This window comes from Benincasa hispida, chromosome 3, assembly GCF_009727055.1.
Source record: "Benincasa hispida cultivar B227 chromosome 3, ASM972705v1, whole genome shotgun sequence".
NCBI classification, from domain to species: domain Eukaryota; kingdom Viridiplantae; phylum Streptophyta; class Magnoliopsida; order Cucurbitales; family Cucurbitaceae; genus Benincasa; species Benincasa hispida.
The window spans coordinates 65,650,986-65,675,726 of NC_052351.1; the positions used below are offsets into that span (position 1 = coordinate 65,650,986).

At 33.9% G+C, this 24,741-nt stretch overlaps 1 protein-coding gene across 1 annotated transcript; it reads right to left on the reverse strand.

Moving 5' to 3' along the window:
- Positions 1 to 164: 164 nt before the first annotated feature.
- LOC120073667 (retinitis pigmentosa 9 protein-like) lies at positions 165 to 23,267 on the reverse strand. The gene is made up of 3 exons (XM_039026471.1): positions 23,170 to 23,267; positions 22,566 to 23,084; positions 165 to 240 (listed from the first exon to the last, which is right to left on the reverse strand). The coding sequence occupies exons 1-3, from the start codon at positions 23,265 to 23,267 to the stop codon at positions 165 to 167; spliced, it is 693 nt and encodes a 230-aa protein (XP_038882399.1).
- Between the last annotated feature and the right edge of the window lie 1,474 nt (positions 23,268 to 24,741).

The following is a 24,741-nucleotide window of genomic DNA, read 5'->3' on the forward strand; positions in this document are numbered from 1 at the left end:
CAGGAAATGTTTCATGTGGGCGTGAGGGTCTTCTCCTCGAGCACCCCCAAATTGTCCAACTGTTTGGAGCATTTGTAACATCACAGATTTCATTTAACCTACGACGACGATTAGATCGATTTCTTCGTTGGAAGGTCCTTTCAACTTTGGGGTCGTATACAAGTTCAGGAGTGCTCTTCCTGCTCATAAACATTTACAAGCTTTGGCTTAGCTCGTAATACTCCCTCAGCTGAAGTGTTCCTACAAAAGATATAAGCAAAATTTCTAGTTAGCTTTGTTGCTAAATCCCCGGCAACGACACCAAAAACTTGTTCGTTGATTTTGTGATTCGAGCTTAAGAGTGTATTGTATAAAATAATTTAGAAAAATAAGTTTAAGTATGAATGATGCGTTGATGCATTGATGCGTTGATGCGTTAGAGATGTGCAACAGGACGCATGACACTCCTCTATTGACGTTCAAGTTTTCCTAAATTAGATCCAAGTATAAATCCAACTTAGGTTCCTAGTAAGTCCAGGGTCGAACTTAGAGATTCAGATTAATGCTAATGCAGACAATGCGTTGTAACAGTTGTAGGGATATCCTAAGTGTATGGAGAAATGAGTTATTTACACTAAGGTGCTATGTGTGTATGCAAGAAGATACAAAAGGGTCAAGTAGAGAATGATGGGTTGTGTGAAAATGGAGTTTGATGCAAGTGATATGCGTCGATCTAAGTTGGATGTACACGAACTAGAATATGATTTGAATGAGATGACTTGTTTATCTTCGTTTATGCGTTAGACTCTATTCGACACTTCTCAATGCGAATATCATACAATACCTATCTCTAAGATGTATGCGTCAAACACATGATGCAATAAAACACCAGTGAGTCTATTTCTAAATATACTAGGCATTCTAACTTGATGCTGGCCTACTTATTCTCTCGAATAGTTTAAGCTAGAGATGCTTTTATCAATTGATTTAGTTGGCTTAAGCGTTCGAAATGGAATTTTGCATGAAATATAGATGCATCCAACATAAACAAGAAATAAACAATGGCAAAGTATGATAGATCAAATATGTGAATTTATCAAGAAATTGATTGTCTTTACAAAGCCAATACTTAATCAGATGAAAGGATGAAAGTGATAAGTAAGATGAAATGAAATGAGTCAAGTTGCAGAGTACAATCTCTTGTCCTCTTTGGCTCAATTTTATTTGTGTACAACCATTTGTGCAAGAATTAGAAGAAGTGTCTCTTTCGAGCTCGGCTTTCTCCACTCCTTGATCGGCGATGGTGGTGGTTCTCTTCCCTCTTGTTCTTCTCGGCACCACAACACAGCTCTAAAGATCTAAAACTAAGACTAAGCTAACACTGAGACTAAAACTGAGAGTTGAGAACTTGGAACTTCTAACTGCGAACTCTGGTGGGATTTCTTCTATTTATAGGCGTCGGTCTTCTCCAGCTTGATGATGGGCAGCATTAAATTCCATACCCTGGTCAGCTGCCTGAAACTCAGATGCTTTTTAGACGCCGCCCGCTGCAGGTTCCCATGCTTGCAAGTGGTGATTTGACACAAACAGCCTGAATCAATGAATCTTCCTTGCGTTGAATCCCTCCGACGCATGGCTCATGCGTTAAACTTTGCCTGCGACACTTTTCTTAATCATGCGTTAGTGCCACAGTACTTTGGCAATAAACATTATTTTGCATGAGTTCGATAATGTTCGAGTAATTCCATGCGTTTCTTCTAAAAATGATGAGATTTTATCATTAAAGACCCTAATTGTTCCAACTTATGAGCCACAATAACTTGTATTTCTACAAGTTATCACTTACCCTATGTAAGAAGAAGTAAATTCCATCTTGTGAAGTTATGTTTCCAACTCTCTATTTAGTCAAGTCCACTCTCACCCTTGCAAATCAAAGGACTGACATCACAAAGAAGTTCATAAATCACTCAGGATTAAGATCGAGTCACACATAATCATCCTATGAAATATTAATCTCATAAATGCACGGATTTACAAAAAGTGATTAAATATTTTTTTGTCTGGTCTTATACAAACTCTGTGTATAGGATACCTCCACTCACATGTCTCTACATAAACGATTTTAATTAAACCATTTGTAACTATTACAAAGTAGGTCGTATCTATATTATCACCAAGATAAGGCACCCGACCTTATCCATATAGTATAGACCTTTAGAAGGTGTTTGGGGTAAGGAGTGGAATAATGAGAAGTAAAGAGTTATGAAATTTAGGGAGTTGTGAGCTTCTGGGCCCATATAGTATAGAAGTAAAGTGTAAGGAGTTGATAAGATACAAAATTGATGTTTTTTAATAGTGGGACCCACCAACTCCTTGAGCCAAACAAGGAGTGGAGTTCACAGACTCCTATTTCCCTGCTTCTTCTTCCCAACTCCTTGGGCCAAACACACCCTAGGTTATCTCTTGAACATAAACCACCCCTATGTTAACTACATACATGTTCAAGATTTCATACAATAACCTTGGACTTTTTCGGTTAATAGATAAATTAGTATTTGCATAATTAATAATTAAACTAAATTAACTAATAAATTACGAGACTTTAGGGCATAAATCCCAATAGGAGCCATAACAAGTAAGACACAAGATTCAGGCACGGGAAAAGGTGATAATTAATTTAAAAGGATCATAACCAGTCTAAGACAATGATCATTGGAACATAGCTCAAAGCCTCAACTTAAAATAACTCTATGAAATTGCAAAACACAAAGGTTTTATAAAAAAAAATTGAGAAACCTCAAAAGGAGACTTAATTATTCACAAAAGAAAAGGTTTCCATGAGAAACCTAATTGAGACTCGAGCAATTTTCTAAGTAAAGATTTATGGTGAAAAGCTGGGGGCTAGACACCTACAGTCAACTAACCAAATTCAAAGTCCAAAATTTGGTGACACCCATGGGTCAAATTTAAAACCATCACAAAAGATAAGAAGATTAACCTCACCTAGGTGTGATAAAACAAAGAAGCTACAAGGCTAATGATCAAGCTACAAGATTATTGAAGATAAGCAGAAGTTACCACAACTTTGTCCTAGGGACGGAGAATTAGACCAAGAAGCTGGTTAAGTCTTAAAAGGGTTAGCCGGATAATATTTCAAGTCAGTTCATGACCTGAGGAACACCTATGGTATAAAGGGAAAAAATTTATGAGGAGCCTATTCTTTAGGTGGGCCGGACACAGCTTGGTGCATAACTTTGTCATGCGATGGAGAAACACGTTGGGAAAGCAGTTGGACCTCAAAAGGGTATGGCTCGATAGGCCCAACAACCCCTAACAAGTCTGAATTAAGTTTCGGGATAGGGTAGTGTGGAAATTGAAGGGAAGGTTGTACTCCGAATATAGGTTCTTAGGATTAATATCAATGGTTAATAGCTAGAAAGACCACGAGCCCTAATCTGGGAATAGGGGCTTGTTACGGGTGGATTCTAGAATCAAGGGTAAAATCGACATAACGAAGAAGAGAAAGCGACTGGGCAAAGAAACTGAAGTAGGTTTAAGAAAAAGGGTTAATTGGGCTCAAGCAAGGAAAAGCCCGGTCGACCTCGGCCTCAACCAAGGATTAGGCCGAGGCTGAAGGGATTGAATCCGATAGCAGAAGTGATTTATCGCTTTGTCTTGAAATAGGGAGAATGAAAATACAAAATTTAAAATAAATTTCAAGCTAAGCATAGATTTAAGAACATAAATTGGATTGAGAGGAATTACCTTAAAAAATTCCCTTGTCATGAACAAATCAACATAGCACGTTTGGGACGCCTCCAATTGATATTCCTTGTTATATCTCTGGCAAGGACCAGAGGGTGCGATCCTCTTTTACAAAGAAATAAAGGGAATTTCTATTTTGGAGAGATTTTCACAGAGGACTTGTTTCTCAATAAAAGTATTGAGAAAGGAGAGATCAAGTGGGAATGTGAGAGCGTCTCAAACCTTTTTGGCTGAGCCACCACATATCAATCATGTGTTTTCTTTATAAAACCATAATACCCACTTTATATTTGAGTAAACTATTTAATTTAATTAAATATTTAATTACATTAATTAACTAAAAAAATAATTAATTTATTAAATTAAATATCTAATATTTAATTAAGCATCTGAATCTTATTCAAATGTTTATCTCTCACATAATCTATAGTTTAATATGAATCTCGTTCATATTTAATTTATAGTTTTATTATGAATCTAATTCATATTATATTTGAATCTTATTCATATAGAAATACAATTAATCTCTTTTATTATAAAGTTTAATTTTAAATCTCATACAAAATTATCTTTATATTATAATGTATCTATATACATTATATTAATTGTATTATATATAATTAACATTATTTTCTTATTTAATTTGAATAATTCAAATTCTTTCAAAACTCTTTGTCCTTGTTTACCCGTTATGAGCTAGCAAGGGGACCTAATGAACCTGAAAATTAGAAGCTTCAATGATTCGAGATCAACATTCAACTCGGTAATTATGTTAATAAAATTCATTAACTGAGGGTCATTCAACTAAAGACCCACAACTGTACTCTGGATTTAACCATTATAGTAAGTCGATCCTTCATGAGTAATTCGTAATTATAATTGGGTCAAATTACCATTTTACTCATGTAATTACCTCTTACTTCTTAAGTACCACTAATCCTTCTAATGAACAATCTGTTTATGGTCTTATCATAAATGAAGTCTCTCTCGGGCCAATGAGAGGGCATGTACTCTTTCTTTAAGACCCAGAATTAGCACTTAAGGAACTACTTCTCTACTCTCCCTAAAGGCGGGGAGCGAATTCTATCTTGTGAAGTTATATTCCCAGTTCCCTACTTAGAAAAATACCCAAAATGGTAAGCTTATTAAGCCGGCGACTTGGGCCCTCCCACCCATACAAATCAAAAGATTATCCTTATAGACAAGAGTCCATAACTCATTCAGGATTGAGATCGAGTTATATGGTTATCCTATGAAATATTAATCTCTTCTATTAAGGGTGTTACAATGAGAGATTAAGTATTTTGCGGTCTGATCTTATACAAACTCATTGTATAGGATACCCGCTCACATGTCTTCACATGAACTATTTGGATCAAATCGTTTGTAACATTTACAACATTTGTAACAAATACAAAGCGGATCGTATCCATAGAGTTATCAGTATAAGACACCCAACCTCAATCCATATACTATAGACCTTTTAAGTTATTACTTGAAACATGATCCACGTACATGTCCATTACATACTGTTTCAAGTCTCATAAAATAACCTTGGATTCTTCCCATAATTGGTAACTAATTATTGCATATTTAAAACAATAAAATATTATGTCAAGTAACTAATTAACTATGAGGCTTTAGGGTATAAATCCCAACAATCTCCCACTTGTACTAAAGTTGATAAGCCAGTAAATGAGACATGTGCTAGGGTATACTCTATACCCAACATATTCTCACCTTGCCCTAGTGCATATGTGGCATGTCTCGTAGTCCTAGACATTCTAGGTGATCCTTATACACTTTAGCCTGGAGAATCCTTTTATATAAATCAAAATATATATCATGAAATTATCTTGGTCACTACCATGACACTTTCTCTCAATTTTCCTTTTACCCTTGGTGTTTCCTAACATCTTGAGTTTTAGTATTGCATCACTATATCTCATAAAGTGTGATAGACTAATATCTTAACCAAAATTGCTTTTAGATTTAATGATATATTATGACTATACAAATTGTTGCTTCACAAGCAAAATAATTTTCTTGTGGTCCATATTACACTAGCCATGATAAATCTTAACTTGCATTTCTTCAAATCATTATAATATTTAGTGTATTTTGCCAAAGATCAAATCTTAAACTCTATACACGTAAACAACTTATTATCCACAAATGTTATGAGAAAATGTTAATTTTTATGCTCAACAGTCATACCGTTGATTGAACTAATATAACTAACCAATTGTATACTAAATGTTAATTTAGTCTCATGTAACAACTGTCTCCTACTTAAAGAAAATTATCATATATCCTCAACCCTTGAGGTGTCTTAGGAAAATTATTCTTAAGCTTTATCAACTTCACTTTAGAACTCCACTATCATTGTAGCTAAAGTTATTGCATCAAATATTTAACAAACAATTTTGTAAATATAAGGTACTTGAGACAAGTTTAACAATATGTCCTATTTGGACATTTAATATACTATAGAATTTCAAATCATTCCTTTGAAAATGGTTTGGTAATCAAAGCTTTTAAATTGAAATTTTACTTTATTCATAATGAGTAATTAGACATCAATATAAAACATGATAAAATTCTCACTTAATATTTAATAATTTTCTTATCTGTACAAGAATATTATTAGTGTATTCATAAAGTCATGGGTAGAATACTATACCAAACCCTTTATTTTCAAAGATTCTAATTATGTAAGTCATTTATCAAATGAATATATACTATTCTACAAACATTTTGCTATTAAATATTTGAAAATTTCCCAAATTTATATAGATGCATTAAATTTATTTTCACAAAAGAAATTATTCATTACATATCTCATACGAAATAATGAATCAAATCATGCATAAAGACTCCATTATAGCAACAAGTGGGAAAATTGACTCAGAGTCTAATTTCTCTCACCAGTGGCGACACTGGTTTTCACCTTTTGCCAAGAGTCTTACATTGAAGATTTGTATCTTCATTATGATACACTTTAAAGTCTCTTTTGTAGATCAACCCATATCTTGTGGGTTTTATCCCACCAAAAATATCCACAAATTCAGATCGAGATGAACTACAAATACTTTATCTTATGACTTTGATATACATCTTCTGGTCAACATACTTCAATTTTTGTCATCTAATATGACAACTTTGACTCCCATCAGTCATTTTAATGGTTGAGTTACCTTATAACTCTCCCACTACGATGAAGTTAATAAGCCTTTAACTTGTCATCAAACATGATTACATTGACTTCATATAAGTTTTTGTAAATATTGAGTGATCTCATAACTCTCCCACTATGATGAAGATTTATCTAGTTGACTATAAGAAAACATTTGACTTTCAAATGCATTCAATGGTTAACAACAATTGTTAGCAATTAAGTAATTTTACTTGGAATCATTTCATCAATGCTATTTAACCTTATCATAGGTTTATAATATTTTATCTGAAAAATCTATAAAATTAGTATTTGTCACACAAATATGTTATTCTATTTAGGATAGTATAAAATATTTTTGTTTCTATCTGAGGACCACCTACATTTAGGTACCTTTGAACGTTTATATACCTCTTAGATTTGTTTGATACAAGTATCTCAACATATCCAAATCCTGAAATGTCGTAAATAAGTTTTACAACAATTCCATAATCCGAAATTGTTTCTTAAACAATTTTGGAAAGAATAATGTTCAATATGCAATCTTTATTGCATATCCTAACTAGAGTATGACAATAATGTGTAACTTTTAAATGATGAGACTATGTTTAACAAAATATTCACCATTCATATATGACCAAGTCTAGCAAAGCCATATTTCTCCTTTCAAAACACAATTTATAACAAATCGCTTCAAGTTGGAATGTAATCCCATTTTCTATCATTGAAAATTAGTACCAAGATTTTTGTACTCTCCATTATGATCAGATCATATGTATTGATAGACTTACCTAATTAATTAAAGTTTAGTCAAATTTATTTTGAACAATTCAAGGAAAATGTAGGCTTAAGCTGTATTAGATAGAGATACTTATATGCTAAATATTCATCAATCCTATAGATGATATATTTATAATAATGTTTGGCTTTTACCTTCACCAAACCTTTTGGATCATTATGTATAGGCCTAATATATTCTTTGGTCACCTGATCTTATCCAAGAAGGTTCAATGTCTATCTTGCATAGAAAAACAAGATAGGTAAATAGGTAAAGAAATTTAACTCTAACCTTTAGAGGATTATTTGTAAAAGTCAATAAATTGATTATAATCAACTTTAATTATCAAAGACCAAGTATCTTTCTATGAGAAAAAAATTTCTTACGGGAGCCATTAATTCTGAAGTTCTCAATAATAATATTCACATGTGTTAACTTTTAACAGATATAAAATTGTACTTATTTAAGGTTGAACATATTCTCAAAAAATTTTTGAAAAACGTACTTATTACTAAAAATATTCATACTATATGAATTATGTAGTAATAAAGTTTGGAGAAAATGAATTTTTCTTATGGTGATAAAAATACCATTTTCAGCATAAATAAGCAATGACATCTTAATGTTTCCTACTACTTTAACTGAGATGAGCTTCCTTGTACCAACTTGTAGAAGCTATTCTACATCATTAAGTATTCTCCAATAAATACAATTTAATTGTAGTGAAGAAAATATTTGATAGTGAATCCATATCCATCTATCTAGGTGCAAATCTTTATTCACCACCAAGAACGGAGTAAATTAAATTTATTCTCATTTTTCTTTCTTTTTGAGGTATTTCTAAAATTCCTCATAGTACGACTTCCCAAGCTAATTTGGAAACAATTTTCTTATTAGCTTCAGTCACATAAGCTATATTTTCTTGGACTATCATAATACTTAATCTTGAAAGTATTTAGATAATTATCTAAATTAAACTTATATTGACTTCAACATCCTATATTGTTGTAGTCATTTATTCTCTAAGTTTGACATCTAATATGTCTATTAGAAGATAAATAGAATTTCTCTCCATTTATGTACTATTTATGAACTGGCATAACATTTTGAGAATGTTTTCCAATTCAAAGATAAACATTAAAAATTACACCGCATTTAGTGTCAATGACATTTTTCAAGCAACATTTTTTTTTATTTATTTGACGTATATCGGTAATAAAAAAATTAGAACACATGAGAGAAATAGACATAACTTTAAAATATATAAAATATGTTATTTGACAATATATAATCAATTATCCATTCAAGTTCAACATAGAAATTAGGAAGGAACCTTATAGGTATAATATGAATCTCATTCATATTAATTTAAAATTTCTATTGCTATGATACTCTAGGGATTTAGAACAAGCGCCACCAAAGGGTGGTCAATTTTTCCTTCATTGGATTGAGATTTTCCTAACCAATCATTACACCAAAATAACTCCTATTCCTATAATGATAAGTTATCATTTATTTGGTCAGAAAACCATTAACTTACTTAAAGATTTCCTATAAGTGTGACCCTTCATTTTAGATACTACGGTTTCACCTCAATAAGTCTGTCAAAGAGAAGGACAATAATGATGTAAAAACTATAACAACCCTATCAATTTCTGGAGTTTACCATGACATTGACCCTATGCAAATACCTTCTGAAGGGAGATCATGCCGAGGGTCACACGAAGCCAAGCATGAAGTCTCACATTGTCCACCAATAAAGGAGACCATAGGATATGTTGACACATGTCCTTCTCCCACTTACTATAAATACTTTCTCCATTCACCTTGATATTGACCCATGTAAACACCTTTCGAAGGAAGATCACGCCCAGGGTGACAGAAGTCGAGCATGTATCTCACGGTGTGTACTTATCCGAAGAGCGTAGGAGACAATGACATATTATATACATCTTTTTCTCCCACTAGGTATTTTAAAGTTTAAGGGCTTAAACTTAGGAAAATTAGACTAATATATTTATTTAACTGAGTTTTTTTCCCAATACAACACCTATATTGGATAGTTATACTATAATGTTTTAATTTATTAAATACTTTAATAAATTAAGACACTCTTGAATGCTTAATAAAATATTGACTAATTCAACCCCCAGGTAGGGATGTTCCTTTACGGTCAGCTTAAATACCCTAGTCCTAGATAGAACTTTCCTAGTCAGGGTTCCCTTATAGAAAATATTTTATTATTAATATTTTATTTTCTCATTTTAATCCTATTAAAATAAATAAAATATTTATTTTAAATCTAATCTTATTATAAATAAAAATGAAGATTAATTAATTAACAAATTTTTAATAATTTAAAACAAATTAATTAATCTTATCCTAACCTCTTTAGGCTAGCATGCAATCCAAAGTTTTTCATTTATTAAACATACCATATAATTATTATATATGAGATTAATAAATTAAAATTTATTATATGCATTTCATAAAACTATTAATTAAAAATAACCATTATATTTTGATTAATAAAAAACATATTACATGCATATCTATTTCATTAACTATAGATAATATAACTCTTATATTGAGGTTAATGAAAAACTATATAATAAGCATGCTTTCAATCATATTCTAAAACCATATAATATGATTTTTATATTACAAACATGCAAACTATACAATATAATCATGCATATACATACTTTAGGAATTAACCTAGATTATAAATATAATAATTATATATAAATATGATGCATGATCATGTCTTTTCATTAATTAATTTAACTCTTATATTAATACTAATAAGAAAAATAAACATATTATCATATAATATAACACGTATGTTATAAAGAATGAAAACTATATATTAATATCATTCATATATTTTTTTCATTAAATTCATAATATAACTCTTATATTATAAAGAATTAATAAAAACTATATCTTATTTTCCATGCATGTAAACATTTCATTGAATATATAATATAACTCTGTTACAAATGATGAAAACTAAATAATATTTTCATACTTCCCTATACTTTAAGGAAATTCCGAAACTTAAATATAATAATTATATTTAAATATGATGCATGACATGTTTAACCTATGATGAGATTTTAATCTATATTGTATACTATATGCAACATACAAAACAAAATAATATAAAACATACATTCAATGTGCTATTAAATTAAATAACAATAATACATCGAAATTTTGGCAATCCTAAAATAATAGATAATAAATAAAATTACAATGATTTTAATATTTCCTAGAGAATAGATATTTATGGTAAATTTCTAGCCATGAGCTTCTCCAATTAGGGCTAAAAAATCCTAATTTTTGGCCAACTTCCGCATCAACCACACCCAGGAAAAATTGCACTGTCTAGGAGAATCCATGACGAACAAACAATGTCAATCAGACAGTCAGAAGATTTGATGGCGTACAACAGTATCTCCGGGATCTGCACTCGGATCCATTGCAGTCAGCGTGCTTTCAGTAGGAAGCTGATAGGTACTTTGAGATATTGAAATCAACCCCTCCTAGAACAAATTAAAAAAAGAAAAGGAAAAAAATGGATATTTTCTCTTGTATGTATATGTATTATAAAATGTATAATTGTGCAATTACTTTTGGAATAGGAAAAAAGTTCCTGATTGAAGTAAATGTCTACTCAAACTTGGCGGATATTTTGTTATGCCTTCACCTAGCAGTCGAGCAGTAACTAGATGGAAAGGGATATACATTTCAAAAATGATTGAAGAGAGAATATCGTTGGAAACTTCAGAATTGGTTAGCTGAACCTTTTGTGTGGCAGAAATCAACGGATGCTAACTGCTATCTGTCACCATAAGGATCTACTGTGGAAATGGCTAACATAGCAAAAGAAAAGAAAACGAAAAAGAGGTTTTATTTCCGTTTGAAATTAGTTTCAAGAATTAATTGTTTGTGATTAATTCCAAGAATTAATCTCAATTAATTATAAAACAGTTTAAAAATTTTCAAATGGTTTTCTTTTTTGTTTTAAAAACTGATCATATCTTTAAAGACTATCAAAATATCTTATGATACTATTATGAGTCTTAAGAAAAATAAAGAAGATAGTGTTTCTCGATCTGAACATGTAAAAATTGTAGGACATGTTATGGTTTCATGAATTATACTAGACCTATTATCGCATATGTTGTGAGAAGATTGAGTAGATATATACATAATCCTGATAAAGATCATTTGATTGTTTTTCGTCATTTATTAAAAGTATCTTCTTAATGGTAGAATAGATTATTGTTTGCATTTTAATAATTTCCTGCCATATTAGACAGGTAGTGTATGCAAACTGGGTAACATAGAATGACGAGTAAGCTTTACTAGAGGATATGTATTCTTATTGGACGGATGAACTATTTCATGGAAACTAACAAAACAAACTTATATAGAAAAGTTCACTATGAAGTCTGAATTTATTACTAGAGAATTAGTAGAACAAGAGAATGAGTGGCTTAGAAGTCTATTGGGAGACTGGAACATCATAATAGTGTGTATAATGGCAAAGCGCACCATACATGGAGTTGTGAAACAATTGTTGAAAGGAGAAATTATCTCATTGGATTTTGTGAGGTCTAAGAGGAACTTGGCAGATCCTCTAATCAAAGGCCTAACAAAGAGATTAATTCAAGAATCCTCAGTGAGCATGAGACTCAAACCCATAAATATTCCATAGCCCTCCATTTCTTTGGGTGGTCCTAGTATGGACTTGATGGATAGAATTAAAATATTTAAATTCCATGACCTTTTCTTTGGTGGTCTTGATATGGATTTCATGGATAATTGTAAAATCTTTATAGCTCAGTTTTTTAGTGGTTTGTCTTTGATAGACTTAATGAAGTTGGTCCTGGTATGGACTAGATATGAAGTCTTCATAGCTCAGTTTTTAGTGGTCTATTACGATAGACTTGATGAAGTAATAAACATGAATGCGAAGGTGTGACAACCTTTTATGAAAAAGTTTAAGAATTGTTTTTAAAGCTTTCACGCCAACCCAAGGTTCTATGGCATGGCCTTAAATAGCATACTTTTATTACGGAATCAATAGAAATTTAAGGAGTAAAACGTGTTGTGGGATCTCAACCATAGTTATTGAAAGTTTAAGAGGTAACTCACTCTCTAACAAAGTTGTTGCCCTGTTTCACTATGCATCAATTCAAATCGTCAAGATATTGATGTTTAAGTTTGGCCTCCTAACTTTGTTCAGAAAACAAGTTTTATAAGATGTCCTTTTGTTTTGTTTGCTATACCAATCATTCGTGAGGGATTGTTGGGGATGACTAACATAGCAAAAGAAAAGAAAACGGAAAAGAGGTTTTATTACCGTTTGAAATTAATTCCAAGAATTAACCTCAATTAATTCTAAAACAATTTTAAAATTAATTTCAAAACATTTTCTTTTTTGTTTAAAAAATGGATCTTATCTTTCCTTTAAAAAGCTCTCAAAAATTGGAAAAAAATTATATAAGAAAATCAATTATCTCTCTTCTTTGTTTCTCTATGTAATCTGCACATAATTTTCAACGATTTCATTCCTTTCTCCGGCTTACACTTAAGTTTGGAATTCGTATTAAACTTGGAGAGCAACGGGCATATGCGATTTAGCACCGAGGTCATGCTGAATTTTGCTTTAAAGGCAGTGAATTTTCAACGACATGACAATGATGATTGACATTTGTTCCAACACCTACTCAAAATTACCTACTTATTTTAGGCTAATTATTTACTTTGTTAACCTTTCTTTGTTCTGTCTCTATTGGTCGATCTTGTAGGAGGTAAAATCCAATTAGCCTAAATTCATAATCCATGAACAACCCTCTGGTTCTGGTATATTATATTTACTCCTTGTTACTATTCACAAGGGCAGGAATCAGTTTGACTTCAAGTTCAAGGTGACATTGTCCTGAAGAATAGTATTGGCAAATTTGATGTGTAGGGTCAAGTTTTTTCCCATGGCAGCAATGCCAAATTTTTTGTCCAATTTTGTGCAGGCATTCCTTGAGATTCATTGATCTTTCCCTCAAAGGAAAAATAGTATTGTAAATTGATTTTGAATGATTAAAAATATGTTTCAAAGTAATTATGACCATGACAAATGTGACTTTAACCAATTCAAAATCATTTCAAAAGATGCCCTTAGCAATATGTTAATGTTAATGAAGAGTTAGGGTTAACTTTGTTCTTTGCTTTGACATTCATAATTTAAGCCAGATATTGTGAGAATCAAAAACATCTTCACCACAAATGAAATCAAGCACTTTGATTCACCAAAACTTGTTTGATTTTAAAACGTGGTTTGTCTTTAACTCATTTGAATTGAAATGATACTCAATACTAGTATAAATACTTGAAACTAGGTTTGAGTTTAATAGTATAGTATTTTTAGAAAATATTGGGAAAAATAGGGGAACTTAAAAAGTATTTGCAAAAAAAAAAAAAAAAAAGTTTGTTTTTATTATGAATCTATAATAATGGATAGATGCTATTGCTTAGTGTCCCAACAGTCATGTGTCACCCTTCATGTTGTTTATGTGTCTTGTAGTTATTCATGCTTGGTGTCCATGTAAGTCCACATCCTACTTGCCACTTTCCCTATAAATAGTGGCATTTGGTGGATCTTAAAATCACACACCTATTGGTAAGAAATCCACTTCAAATTCCACTAAATTTTCTATTATCCAATTTTATAATTTTAGTTATTTTATGATTTTAGTTATTTTATTTTATATTATATTATATTTATTATTATTCTTATAGTATATTTTCTCTATATCCGCGTTCTCGTTGTGCTCCTCAATTTCACATCACATTATCAGAACGAACTCCCGTCGTTTCCCCCCTAAAGGTAAGTATTAAAGGTATCTCAGTTTTTCCCTCTTTGTTATAATTAATAAATTTAATATTATTTTTCATATTCAATATCTATTAAATTTCTAACATAAGTACAATATTTTATGATAGTGTTGTCATGAAAAATCTCACAAAATTAGAATTCGCCACCCTTGATATTAACGACAATAATTATTTGTCATCGGTACTTGATGCCGAAATCCACCTAGATGCTATGAATCTTGGGGAGACTATTAAAAAAGAAAATACAATATCCAATCAGGACAAAGCAAAAGCTATGATTTTCCTTCGTCGTCATATCCATGAGGGATTGAAATGGAGTATCATACAATAAAAGATCCCCATATCTCGTGAAAAAATTTAAAAGAAAGGTATGATCATCAAAAATTAAAAGAATTTAAAAGTTTAAAAGAAAGGTATAATACTCCATTTAAAAGAAAATGGAGTATCATACAATAAAAGATCCCCATATCTTGTGGAAAAATTTAAAAGAAAGGTATGATCATCAAAAGACAGTTATTCTTCCTAAAGCTCGTTATGAGTGGATGAGGCTACAAGATTTTAAATCAGTAAGTGATTACAATTCTGCATTATTTAAATCAGTTAAAAATTGTTGTTATGCGGATAAAAAATTATTGATGCTGATATGTTAGAGAAGACATTTTCTACATTTCGTGTCTCGAATATACTCCTACAGCAGCAATATCGAGAGAAAGGTTTTAAACAGTATTCTAAATTAATTTCATGTCTTTTCATGGCCGAACAAAATAACGGGTTATTGATGAAAAATCATGAATCTCGACCAATCGGAATGACACCATTCCCTAAAGTGAATGCTGTGAATTTTAATAATAATCGTGGTCGAGGTTGTGACCGTGGAAGAGGGAGAAATAATTATTATTTTCGTGGTGGTCATTTTAATCATTCAAATTCCAAAAGAATCACACAAAATGATGATCACAAAGGAAAAACTCCACAAGATAAGAGTTCAAAAAGTGTTGAAAATAAATGCTTTCGATGTGAAATGACTGGGTATTGGTTACATACCTGTTGTACATCAAAACACTTAGTTGACCTCTATCAAGCCTCCTTGAAGGAAAAAGATAAAAATGTGGAAGCAAATTTAGCATACCAGGATAATAACATATTTGACCCATCCCACATGACAAATTTGGATGTGGTGAACTTCTTTGAATCTCCTAAAAAGAAGATTGACACAGTTGCTGGAACATCAAATGTTTCTTTTGACTTTGAGAATATCTAGACTTAATGTTGTTGTTGTTTTTTTTAAATCTATCTTCATGTTTTTTTTAGTAACATTTATATATTTTAAGTGTTTTTTTTCTTAGTGTAATTGTTTTCTTTTAATGAAGAAACATGTATCATTTTCATATGTTAGGTGACTAAAAATGAGCAAAGAAGATTTGTATATGGCAGATAGTGCAACTACACATACAATACTTACAAGTAAAAAAATATTTTTCCAAACTGACAATACTAAAACAAAAGTCAATACGATATCAGGTTCTGCAAATCTGATCAAAGGTTTTGGAAAAACAAATATTATTTTGCCTAGAGAAACAAAATTTACAATTGACAATGCATTATTCTCTAGTCAATCAAAGAGAAATCTTCTAAGTTTTCAAGATATACGTTGCAATGGTTATCATATTGAAACTGATAGTAAGAATAATGTGGAATATCTATATATTATTTTTATTGTCTCAAATGGACAACATATATTGGAAAAGTTGTCTGATTTATCTTTTTTATTATATTATACTCATATACGAGTAAGTGAAACATATGCAATAATGAACACAATAGATGCATCCAGTATATGGTCACACATGTGCTGATTATCAAGTCGAAATCTTGTATTTGCAAGATTACTTGTTCAAATAATTAAGATAAGAGCACAATTTCTTGATTATACAATTAGAACCATTCGTCTTGATAATGCTGGTGAATTTACATCCCAAGCTTTTGATAATTATTATATGTCAATTGGGATAAGTGTTGAACATCCTGTAGCTCATATTCATACACAAAATAGTTTAGCAGAATCATTTATAAAACGTTTACAATTAATTGCAAGACCACTACTTATGAGAGCTCAGCTTCCTTCATCTGTATGGAGACATGCTATTTTGCATGGAGCATCACTTGCACGCATTAAGCCAGTAGCTTACCATAAGTACTTGCCATTACGATTAGCTTAGGGTCATGAGCCAAATATTTTCCATCTGGGAAATTTTGGGTGTGCAGTTTATGTTTCGATTTCTCCACCACAACACACTAAAATTAATCCTCAAATGAGGTTAGGAATATATATTGGATATGATTCTCCATCAATTTCAAATATCTTGAACTCCTAACGAGTGATGTATTTACTGCACGATTTTCCGATTGTCATTTTAATGAGAAAAATTTTTCAACATTAGAGGGAGGAATTAAGAAGTTGGAAAAAGAAATTACATGGAATGCATCGTTATTATTTAGATCCCTATATAGATCAATGTGAACTTGAAGTTTAGAAAATAATTCATTTGAAAAATATAGCAAATCAACTACCAGATGCATTTTATAAATGCAAAGAAAGTAATTAGGTCACATATACCAACTACAAATACTCCATCGAAAATTGATATCCCGACAGAATAAGTTGTCACTAATGAGTCTGGAATACGCTAGAAATATGGTAGATGTTGACTCACTTTTGGATAGGTAAAATGTATGATGTTCTATGCTCGAAATGATGCGATACTACCGCTAGATATGCGTTAATGATGGTTGTTCACGTAGTATGTCGTGCATTGTCACAAGTTGCCTTACGATAAAACCAAGTGTAATTCCACTGCAAGTTTCTCGGTATGATCTGAGGTCGAACACCGGGACTGGTTTCAATTATTGTGGTATGTTCATGATATATGCGACCAGGTTTTTCAGTCTTTAAAAGTGTGTTTGTATAGGTATATAAATTGTGATAAAGTAAAGTAAAGCAGCAAAGATGTGATAATAAAATGAAAATACAGTAAACCTAAGCTAGATGATACAAGATATAGGCTTCATGTACAAGATGCTAGGGTCAAGGCTGGCTGTGAAAGTTGTGCAAAGACGTGGGATGCGGCGGCAAGTCTTATGAATAGAATAGAAAGAGAAACATAAATAATATAAACAGCGGAAGTTCTCAATTGCATTGAAGCTACAAATACTGTTCCACTCTTCTCTTGTCGTACACCTCTCAGTGATCGGTCGCGCTCCCACATGTCTGTGGTGAGACAGAGACTAACGTAATGAACGCAGGGTTGCTTCCATGTCTAGAAGTACTACTCGCTTTAGTTAACGCATTCTTATAACCCTCTCTCGATAGATCAGAATGGCATCTTCACTTCTGCTCTCACAAGTGAAGATGTCGTCTAGCATGCCTTAGCTAAACGCATTTTATATCTTTAACATAGATTAAGTACTTGGTTAATTCATATTGCTTATCAGGGAATTAAGAAAACATCATGAAAAAAGTGATTGACGGGTGAACGGAAATAAACAGAAAATGGTAAATGGAAGCTATCGAAACATTTATTATCTCTATTAAGCGTTTGATACATTGTGTGTGAATGAAGAGATAAAGAAACAGTGAAATACAACGATGAAAGAGATAGACAGATACATGATTTGATGGAGATCTGTTTGCCAGATAGGATGGATTTGATGGCAGGAAGAGCTTCCCTCTCAGGCTTGCTCCACCGGTAGCAGGGATCTTTGCCCAGAGCTTTCAATCGGGTGTTTGGCAAATTCAATCTGATATTCACCTCTCGGCCTTATCTCGTTTTCTTCCCGAATTTTTTCTCTTAAGCACTCAGCTCAGCCTTTTCTCTCAACAATTTTGCAGCACTTACCCTGTATCAAGTAGCATATCTTTTCTCTGAAATCAATGGGGTATTTATAGGTGCAGATCTTTGACTCCGACCTTGTGGTCCCCACTTGATGGTTATGGTAATGAAGATGGAGGGATATTATTCCTTCTGTTATGCAATCAGACCGTCAATTCTGCACAACCGTTAGTTGTACACGTGTCTCAATCCTCCGCTTTTGCGTTGCTCAGCTGCATCTTTCGATCTTAGGTTCGCATGCAGTGTTGTTTTTATTACCGCATGCGGTTGAAACACAGCTCTGGATCGACTTTCGCATTGCACCGTCATTGCGGTAATCGTCTCTTTATTGTTGATTGATGGGCGCATTGTGACAGAGATGCGTTGATTAGTTTCTCATGAGCCTTTAGCACAAGCGGTGACTTGGTCTCCTACAAAACAGAGTAAAATTCGTCTTGTCTTCCATCTTTATAGTGTTAGTGGGTGTAATTACAAACATTTATAATTATTGTAATATTAGGCTAATTTTTATACAATTGGCGCATATTTGCTAACTTTTGGCCGCAATATCTAGATAAGGTGGCATAAATAACTTGTATTTCTACAAGTTATCACACCCCCAAATTTAGATATATGCTTGTCCTCAAACATATCTTCTACTAAGGCAATCATGCTCAATTCCTATCCTCTATTTTTGCGACGATTGGTTGCTCTGAATGCTATATTTAGGCACATTACTTGACATCACAATTTCCTTCTATCCTTACTAATTCTTAGCAAGCCCTACTTTATTCTTCTATATGACAAAATTCTGCTCAAATATGCTTTTCTAGTTTTCAAAATAGAATGTTTATCTCCTCTTTGTCAAAACAACTCGATGTATCTACATGCGGTGAGCAAAAATTTGCGTCATTTCTTTATTTAGAGATTGTTGGTCATGGTTACACTCTTTATTTTGGCTTATTCCCACGGGTGTCATGCGGATATCCAACTTCGGTTATGTGCCAATTTCAACTTCAACTCATGAGGATCAGAGGAGTTGTCTCTTGCATTTTTTTTGTATTATATAAATCTATATTTTTTCTTTTTTTTTTTATCGTTTTGCGTTGATCTTGGAAACCCACCTTCATTTTGGCTTGCTCCTACGAGTGTCATACGAACATCCAACTACGAGAAGGCTCCTTTCACAACTAAACTCTTATCAGGTTGGGAATATTTTTAAGGGTTTTCCCTTGCGTTGACATTGGAGTTTTTTTTTTTTTTTTGTGTGTGTTTGTCGTTGATCCTAGTTACCCACCTTGATGTAGGCCCTGTCTCTTATACACATCTAGATGTGTATAAGAGACAGACTTAGAAGAAAATTTCAAAAAGAAGGTTTGAGCAAAACTTTGTAAGATAAAAGGTAAAATACTGCTAAACTAAGAATTAACTATGTGTTAATCAGAATTTACTAAGTATGGGAAATGTTTCTAAGTGGAAACATATAATACATCATAGCAACGCAATGAAGATCGTAAAAATAAGAGATTAAGAACATTACAAAAATTAGCAAAGGAAGATAAAGAAAAAGGCACAGGCAAAAAGTGGAGTGAATATATACTCTGGTTGTATTGACTATTAACAAAGTATACGAATAAATTACAAATGAACGCATTACAAAATTTTCTATTGGCTGTACAAGAGCCAAAGAATTTGATTACTTTACAAAGAATAAATGAATTAAATATTAATAAATAAAGAATGGTCGCATAAAAAAATCGTATTGGAAGAAAGTGGAAATATTAAGGTTGAGGAGCAGAGGGATCTGGCGGATTTTGAGGTGGTGCATGAGGTGCGTCTTCAAAATTTAAATGCTGCCGGAGATGTAGGGGCATTATAGGACCATGAAGATATACGGTGAGAAAGTGGAAGTATTTTTTATTACCCCCCGCAATCATTCTCTGGTGCATATGGACTTTATAAATGTTACGCTACATGTTGAACAGTGCCTCTCTTGATGTGGCGGCACTGTGTTGAATCTCATCAATGCGCTCCATTACTACCTCAAATTGTTGATTGAAGAAGTGTTGTTGTTGAGAGAAGAGTTGTTGTTGTTGGGAAAAGAGAGATCTCATTTCTGCTAAATCAGCAGCCATGGCGGTGATGGAGGGTTATGCCTGCGATGTCTCGCCAGCATCGTTTTGGGGTTGGGCAGAGGTGCCTTCACCCAAATCATGTGGGTCATCAACTTGCGGTGGTGGAATGGTGGGTTATGGTGATGATGCTAGTGGTGAAGGTGGGGCTGCTGAGTAAATAGGAAAGTTGGGGACAAGAAGAAGGTTTGTAAAATTCTTGTGTAAGGGGGAAAAGGGTTGCGCTGGTGGGCTCGGCGGGCTTGGAGGCCGGATGACTAAGGGAAGAGGGTCCATGGGTTCCAGATTTTATGTTGGTGAATCCTGAACCTTCTCTTTTCCCTTATCCTCTCTTTGTCTTCTTTTTGGTCTAGGTTCCAACGACACATTCAAATCGATCGCAGACCTCTTTGCTGATAGCTCGGGGCATTGTGGAGAATGTTTGAGGAGCATCCTCAAGATTTTTATGTTGATGAGGTCGTGGACTTCTGGCATGGGCTCCTCATTAATGCCTACACCCATAGACAGACATAAACTTGATACGATCCATGGGAAGAAGTACTACCCCCAAACATGCCCCACTAATGCTTTGATCTGCCTCGCGATCAACTGCCCTACGTCGATAGGAATGCCGCGGGCTATGCAGTATGTGGCCATGACCCGATCCTTGATACAATTCTGTCGTGCGTCGTTGGGATTAGCCGCTTCTTGATCAAATAAACCCAGAGCCTTTCCTCCGTAGCAAGGACTTGAACTCTAAGGTACGATGCCTTTGGGTGAGACCGACCACTTCATGCCCGGTTGCATTAGTATCTTCAACGCGTCCTCTATTTGCTCTTCTATGGGATCATCAATAATCTTGTTCCCTGGCACATCAGGGTTGTCCTTCATTTGATAAATTTCGTTGATGTTCCTTACGTTGAAGGATACTGTCTCTCCCTTAAAGGTCACCGCATCCCTATTTTCATGTAAGCACCCGCGGTAAAAGCTTCGCACTACCTGAGGCACTATGATGGATGGGCACTGGCAGAATGTGTCCCACCCATGCTCCACAATTACGCTTGTGATGAGGTCAGGTAGTGGAGTCGGCGTAGGATAGAAGCCCATCTCAATCAACATATCATCGTTCTCCTTTTTCTTTGATGATCGCTTCTTGGCCGCCGCGGGTTCGCTGCTTTCTGCTACATCCTTGCCTTTTGCCAACGCACGGCGGGTTGCTTGCCGTTCTCTCTTTTCCCACTCTCTGTGCTGTTTTTTTTTTTCTTGCGTCAGCGAGCTCTTTGCCCTTACTCTTATTAAGCGCTTCTTATTGGTTTCACGCTTCTTCCTCTTCTCCTCCAACAACAATTTGTCCTCTTATTCCTTCTTCCTTCTCTCTTATTCTTCTTCTTCCCTTTCTTCTCTCGCAAACTCTTCTTTGAATTGCTCAGAGGCCAGCAACAGACGTTATTCCTCCTCGCACATCCAGATCCCTTCAAGTCTGGCAAGCTCATTATTGCGTCGCATTTCTTCAAACTCCAATCTTCTTCTTCTATCCCCCTCTACGATGATGAGCTTGCCCCTCTCCATCTTTTCTTGCTTCTCCTCCTCTTCTTTTCTTTTTCTCTCCTTCTCTTCCAATGCCAAAATTAATTTTTGAATGTCAATTGTGGACCCTTGCGGCGCATTCTCCCTACGGCGCCGCATTAGGGGGGTTCCCTCTATTTATTCTCCTTCATCCGTCGCAACTATTTGCGTTGCTTCAGGTTGCGCCAGTTCCATCAACTGCGTCGTTTCCCCCCCTATCCTCCCTTACGGAGGTTAATTCTCCATCAGGGCTCGCAACCCTCTGTTTCGCTTCTTCTTCTTCTCTTAGGTGCCTCTTCTCACGTCGGCACAATTTTCTCTCCTCTTTCTCCTTCTTTTTCCTCTTCTTCTTGGCCTCTTCATCATCATCGTCATCCTTTTGCTCTTTGTTCTTTCTTGCCTTGCAATGATGTGAAGACTTCGCCTCTCCAGCCTTCTTTCCCTTTTTCTTTTTCTTCTTATCTTTCTTTTCAGCCACTTCTGGCTGCTTCTTCTTCTTCTTATCTTCCTTCTCGGCATCTTCTGGCCGCGCATCCCCTGCAACCTCTTCCATTGTAATGTCAGGGGTCACTAATGCAACCTCTGCTTCCTTGGCCTCCTCGATTGCGATCTCTTCTTCTTCTCTTCTTGAAGGTTCATTATAAATTTTTGCGATGACAGTTGCCTCCTGAGTCTCCGGGACCAGAACATCATTCTCCTTTTCTTCTTCTTCAACCACTATTTCTTCCACCATCACTACTCTATCCTTCACTGGTTCATCCGCCACTACCACCGCCTCCTCCTCCGTAGGCAGTGGTTGGTTTACAACCCCTGCCTCGGGTAGTCTACCTCGTTGCTCCAAGGTACTTAGGATGTTGCCAAACACCACCGTATCATCTCGTCTCTTCCTTTTGATTTCAGTAGAGACGGGAGGTGTTGGTCTCGGTGCTTCCTCCTCTCTTGAACACAGGAGGCCTAACGGTCAAAGGATTTCTCCGGGATCTTCCGGCGAATCTGGGGATGGTGTGGGCTTGGACGACAAGCCTGCGACTGGCAGCTAGGAATGCTACCTCTCGCATGGCTACTTGATCAGGGGTGGAAGGTGAAGGTGAAGTGGATTGGTTTGGGGTTTGGTCAGCCATGGATACGACCTTGGAAAGGTCTGGTAAAAACTCGAGTTGTTGGGGAGAAAGAAAGGTTTGGGATGCAAGACGCTTAGGGTTTCTAGTTCGCCAAATTGAGGTAAAGGGTTTCCAATGAAGGAGGAGGTCGTATTTATATGTTGGGCCGTGGTGGGGCCCAACGCGATTTTCGCGGCGACTAGCCTCGAGCAGCTCAACAGGCACGTTGTTTCACCTCCCTCATTTATGGAATTTTAGAAAAAGTGTCCTTTCGTTTGCCAAGTCATAATTGCTTGGGGATACGAATCGATTGGACTTCTTCCCAAATTACCAAACAAATTTTTTCTTTAATATTTTATTTGAATGGACGCATGAACAAGAATAACGCATTACGCTCACCAACGCAACTGTATCTTTGCAGAGGACAGGCAACAACGCATATGTCCCTGCAACACACTCCTTAACTAATGCATTTCTAGAGGATGCCTCAACATAGTGCATTTGGCTAAGGACGGTCAAAGGACACATGCGAGTGCAACACACCCCTAAACTCAATCCAGTTGAGTTAGATGAACGCAAAGCATTCCTATTTGGTTTGGGATGCATCCATTGTCGTCTTGCTTTCTTGTTGTTAATTGTTTTATTATTATTATTTTACAATTTTCATCAGCGCAAGCACTTTAATTTGATTTTTAAGCATGTTGTTCATATGATATTCATAAGAGTGTTTGAAACACATATTACCTTTAAAGATTTCCTCCACAAATTCAGCTGAAATCCACCAAGATAGTGCTTGAAACACCGAGAGGACTACCATCAAGATCTTCTCTACTATGCTCAAGTTGGAACGTGTGGTGGAAACACTAAATCAAGTTGAATTGATGAAGAACAAGTGTAGGATTTTTAGGTTATCACTTCAGAAAGTATAACTCAGAATGCTTCATGTTCTTCATGCATGGAGCTTCTATATATAGGAAGAATTCATGCAAATGTATAGGGTTGCATGAAGAACAGCTCCAGCTTGAAAATCATTAAAACTAAAAATGGAATTTGGTGACTCTCCCACAAAAATGGTTAGTAGATTTTTCCCAAAAATTGAAAAAATCCACTAACTAAAAATGATTTAAAAAATCATTATTATTTTAATTTTTACTTTTTAAAATTAGTTTTATAGAATTAGTTAAAAAATAATTAATTAATAAAACTAATTTTTTAATTGATTTTTAATTAAACTTTTTATTTAAAATAATATTAATTTAATATCTAAATATTAAATTAATAAAATATCAATATCACCAATAAATCAATTTTATATTTAAATCATAATTTAAATATAATTTATTTTTTCATTTTCGTTTAATTTCAATTAAATTAACGTTTATAATTTGTATCATATACAATCAATCGAAAACCCCAAAATTGGATTTGAACATTTCAAATTCATAACCCTAATTTCATACATCAATGCTCAATTTGTTATTCCAATTTAATGAGC

Coding starts and splice junctions, on each gene's coding strand:
- LOC120073667 (XM_039026471.1), bottom strand. CDS start 23,267: ATGGCTGACCAAACCCCAAACCAATCCACTTCACCTTCACCTTCCACC. Junction 23,085..23,169: donor TTCCTAGCTGCCAGTCGCAG/GCTTGTCGTCCA, acceptor CCTGTGTTCAAG/AGAGGAGGAAGCACCGAGAC. Junction 241..22,565: donor AAGAAGGCTGGAGAGGCGAA/GTCTTCACATCA, acceptor TATCTTTTGTAG/GAACACTTCAGCTGAGGGAG.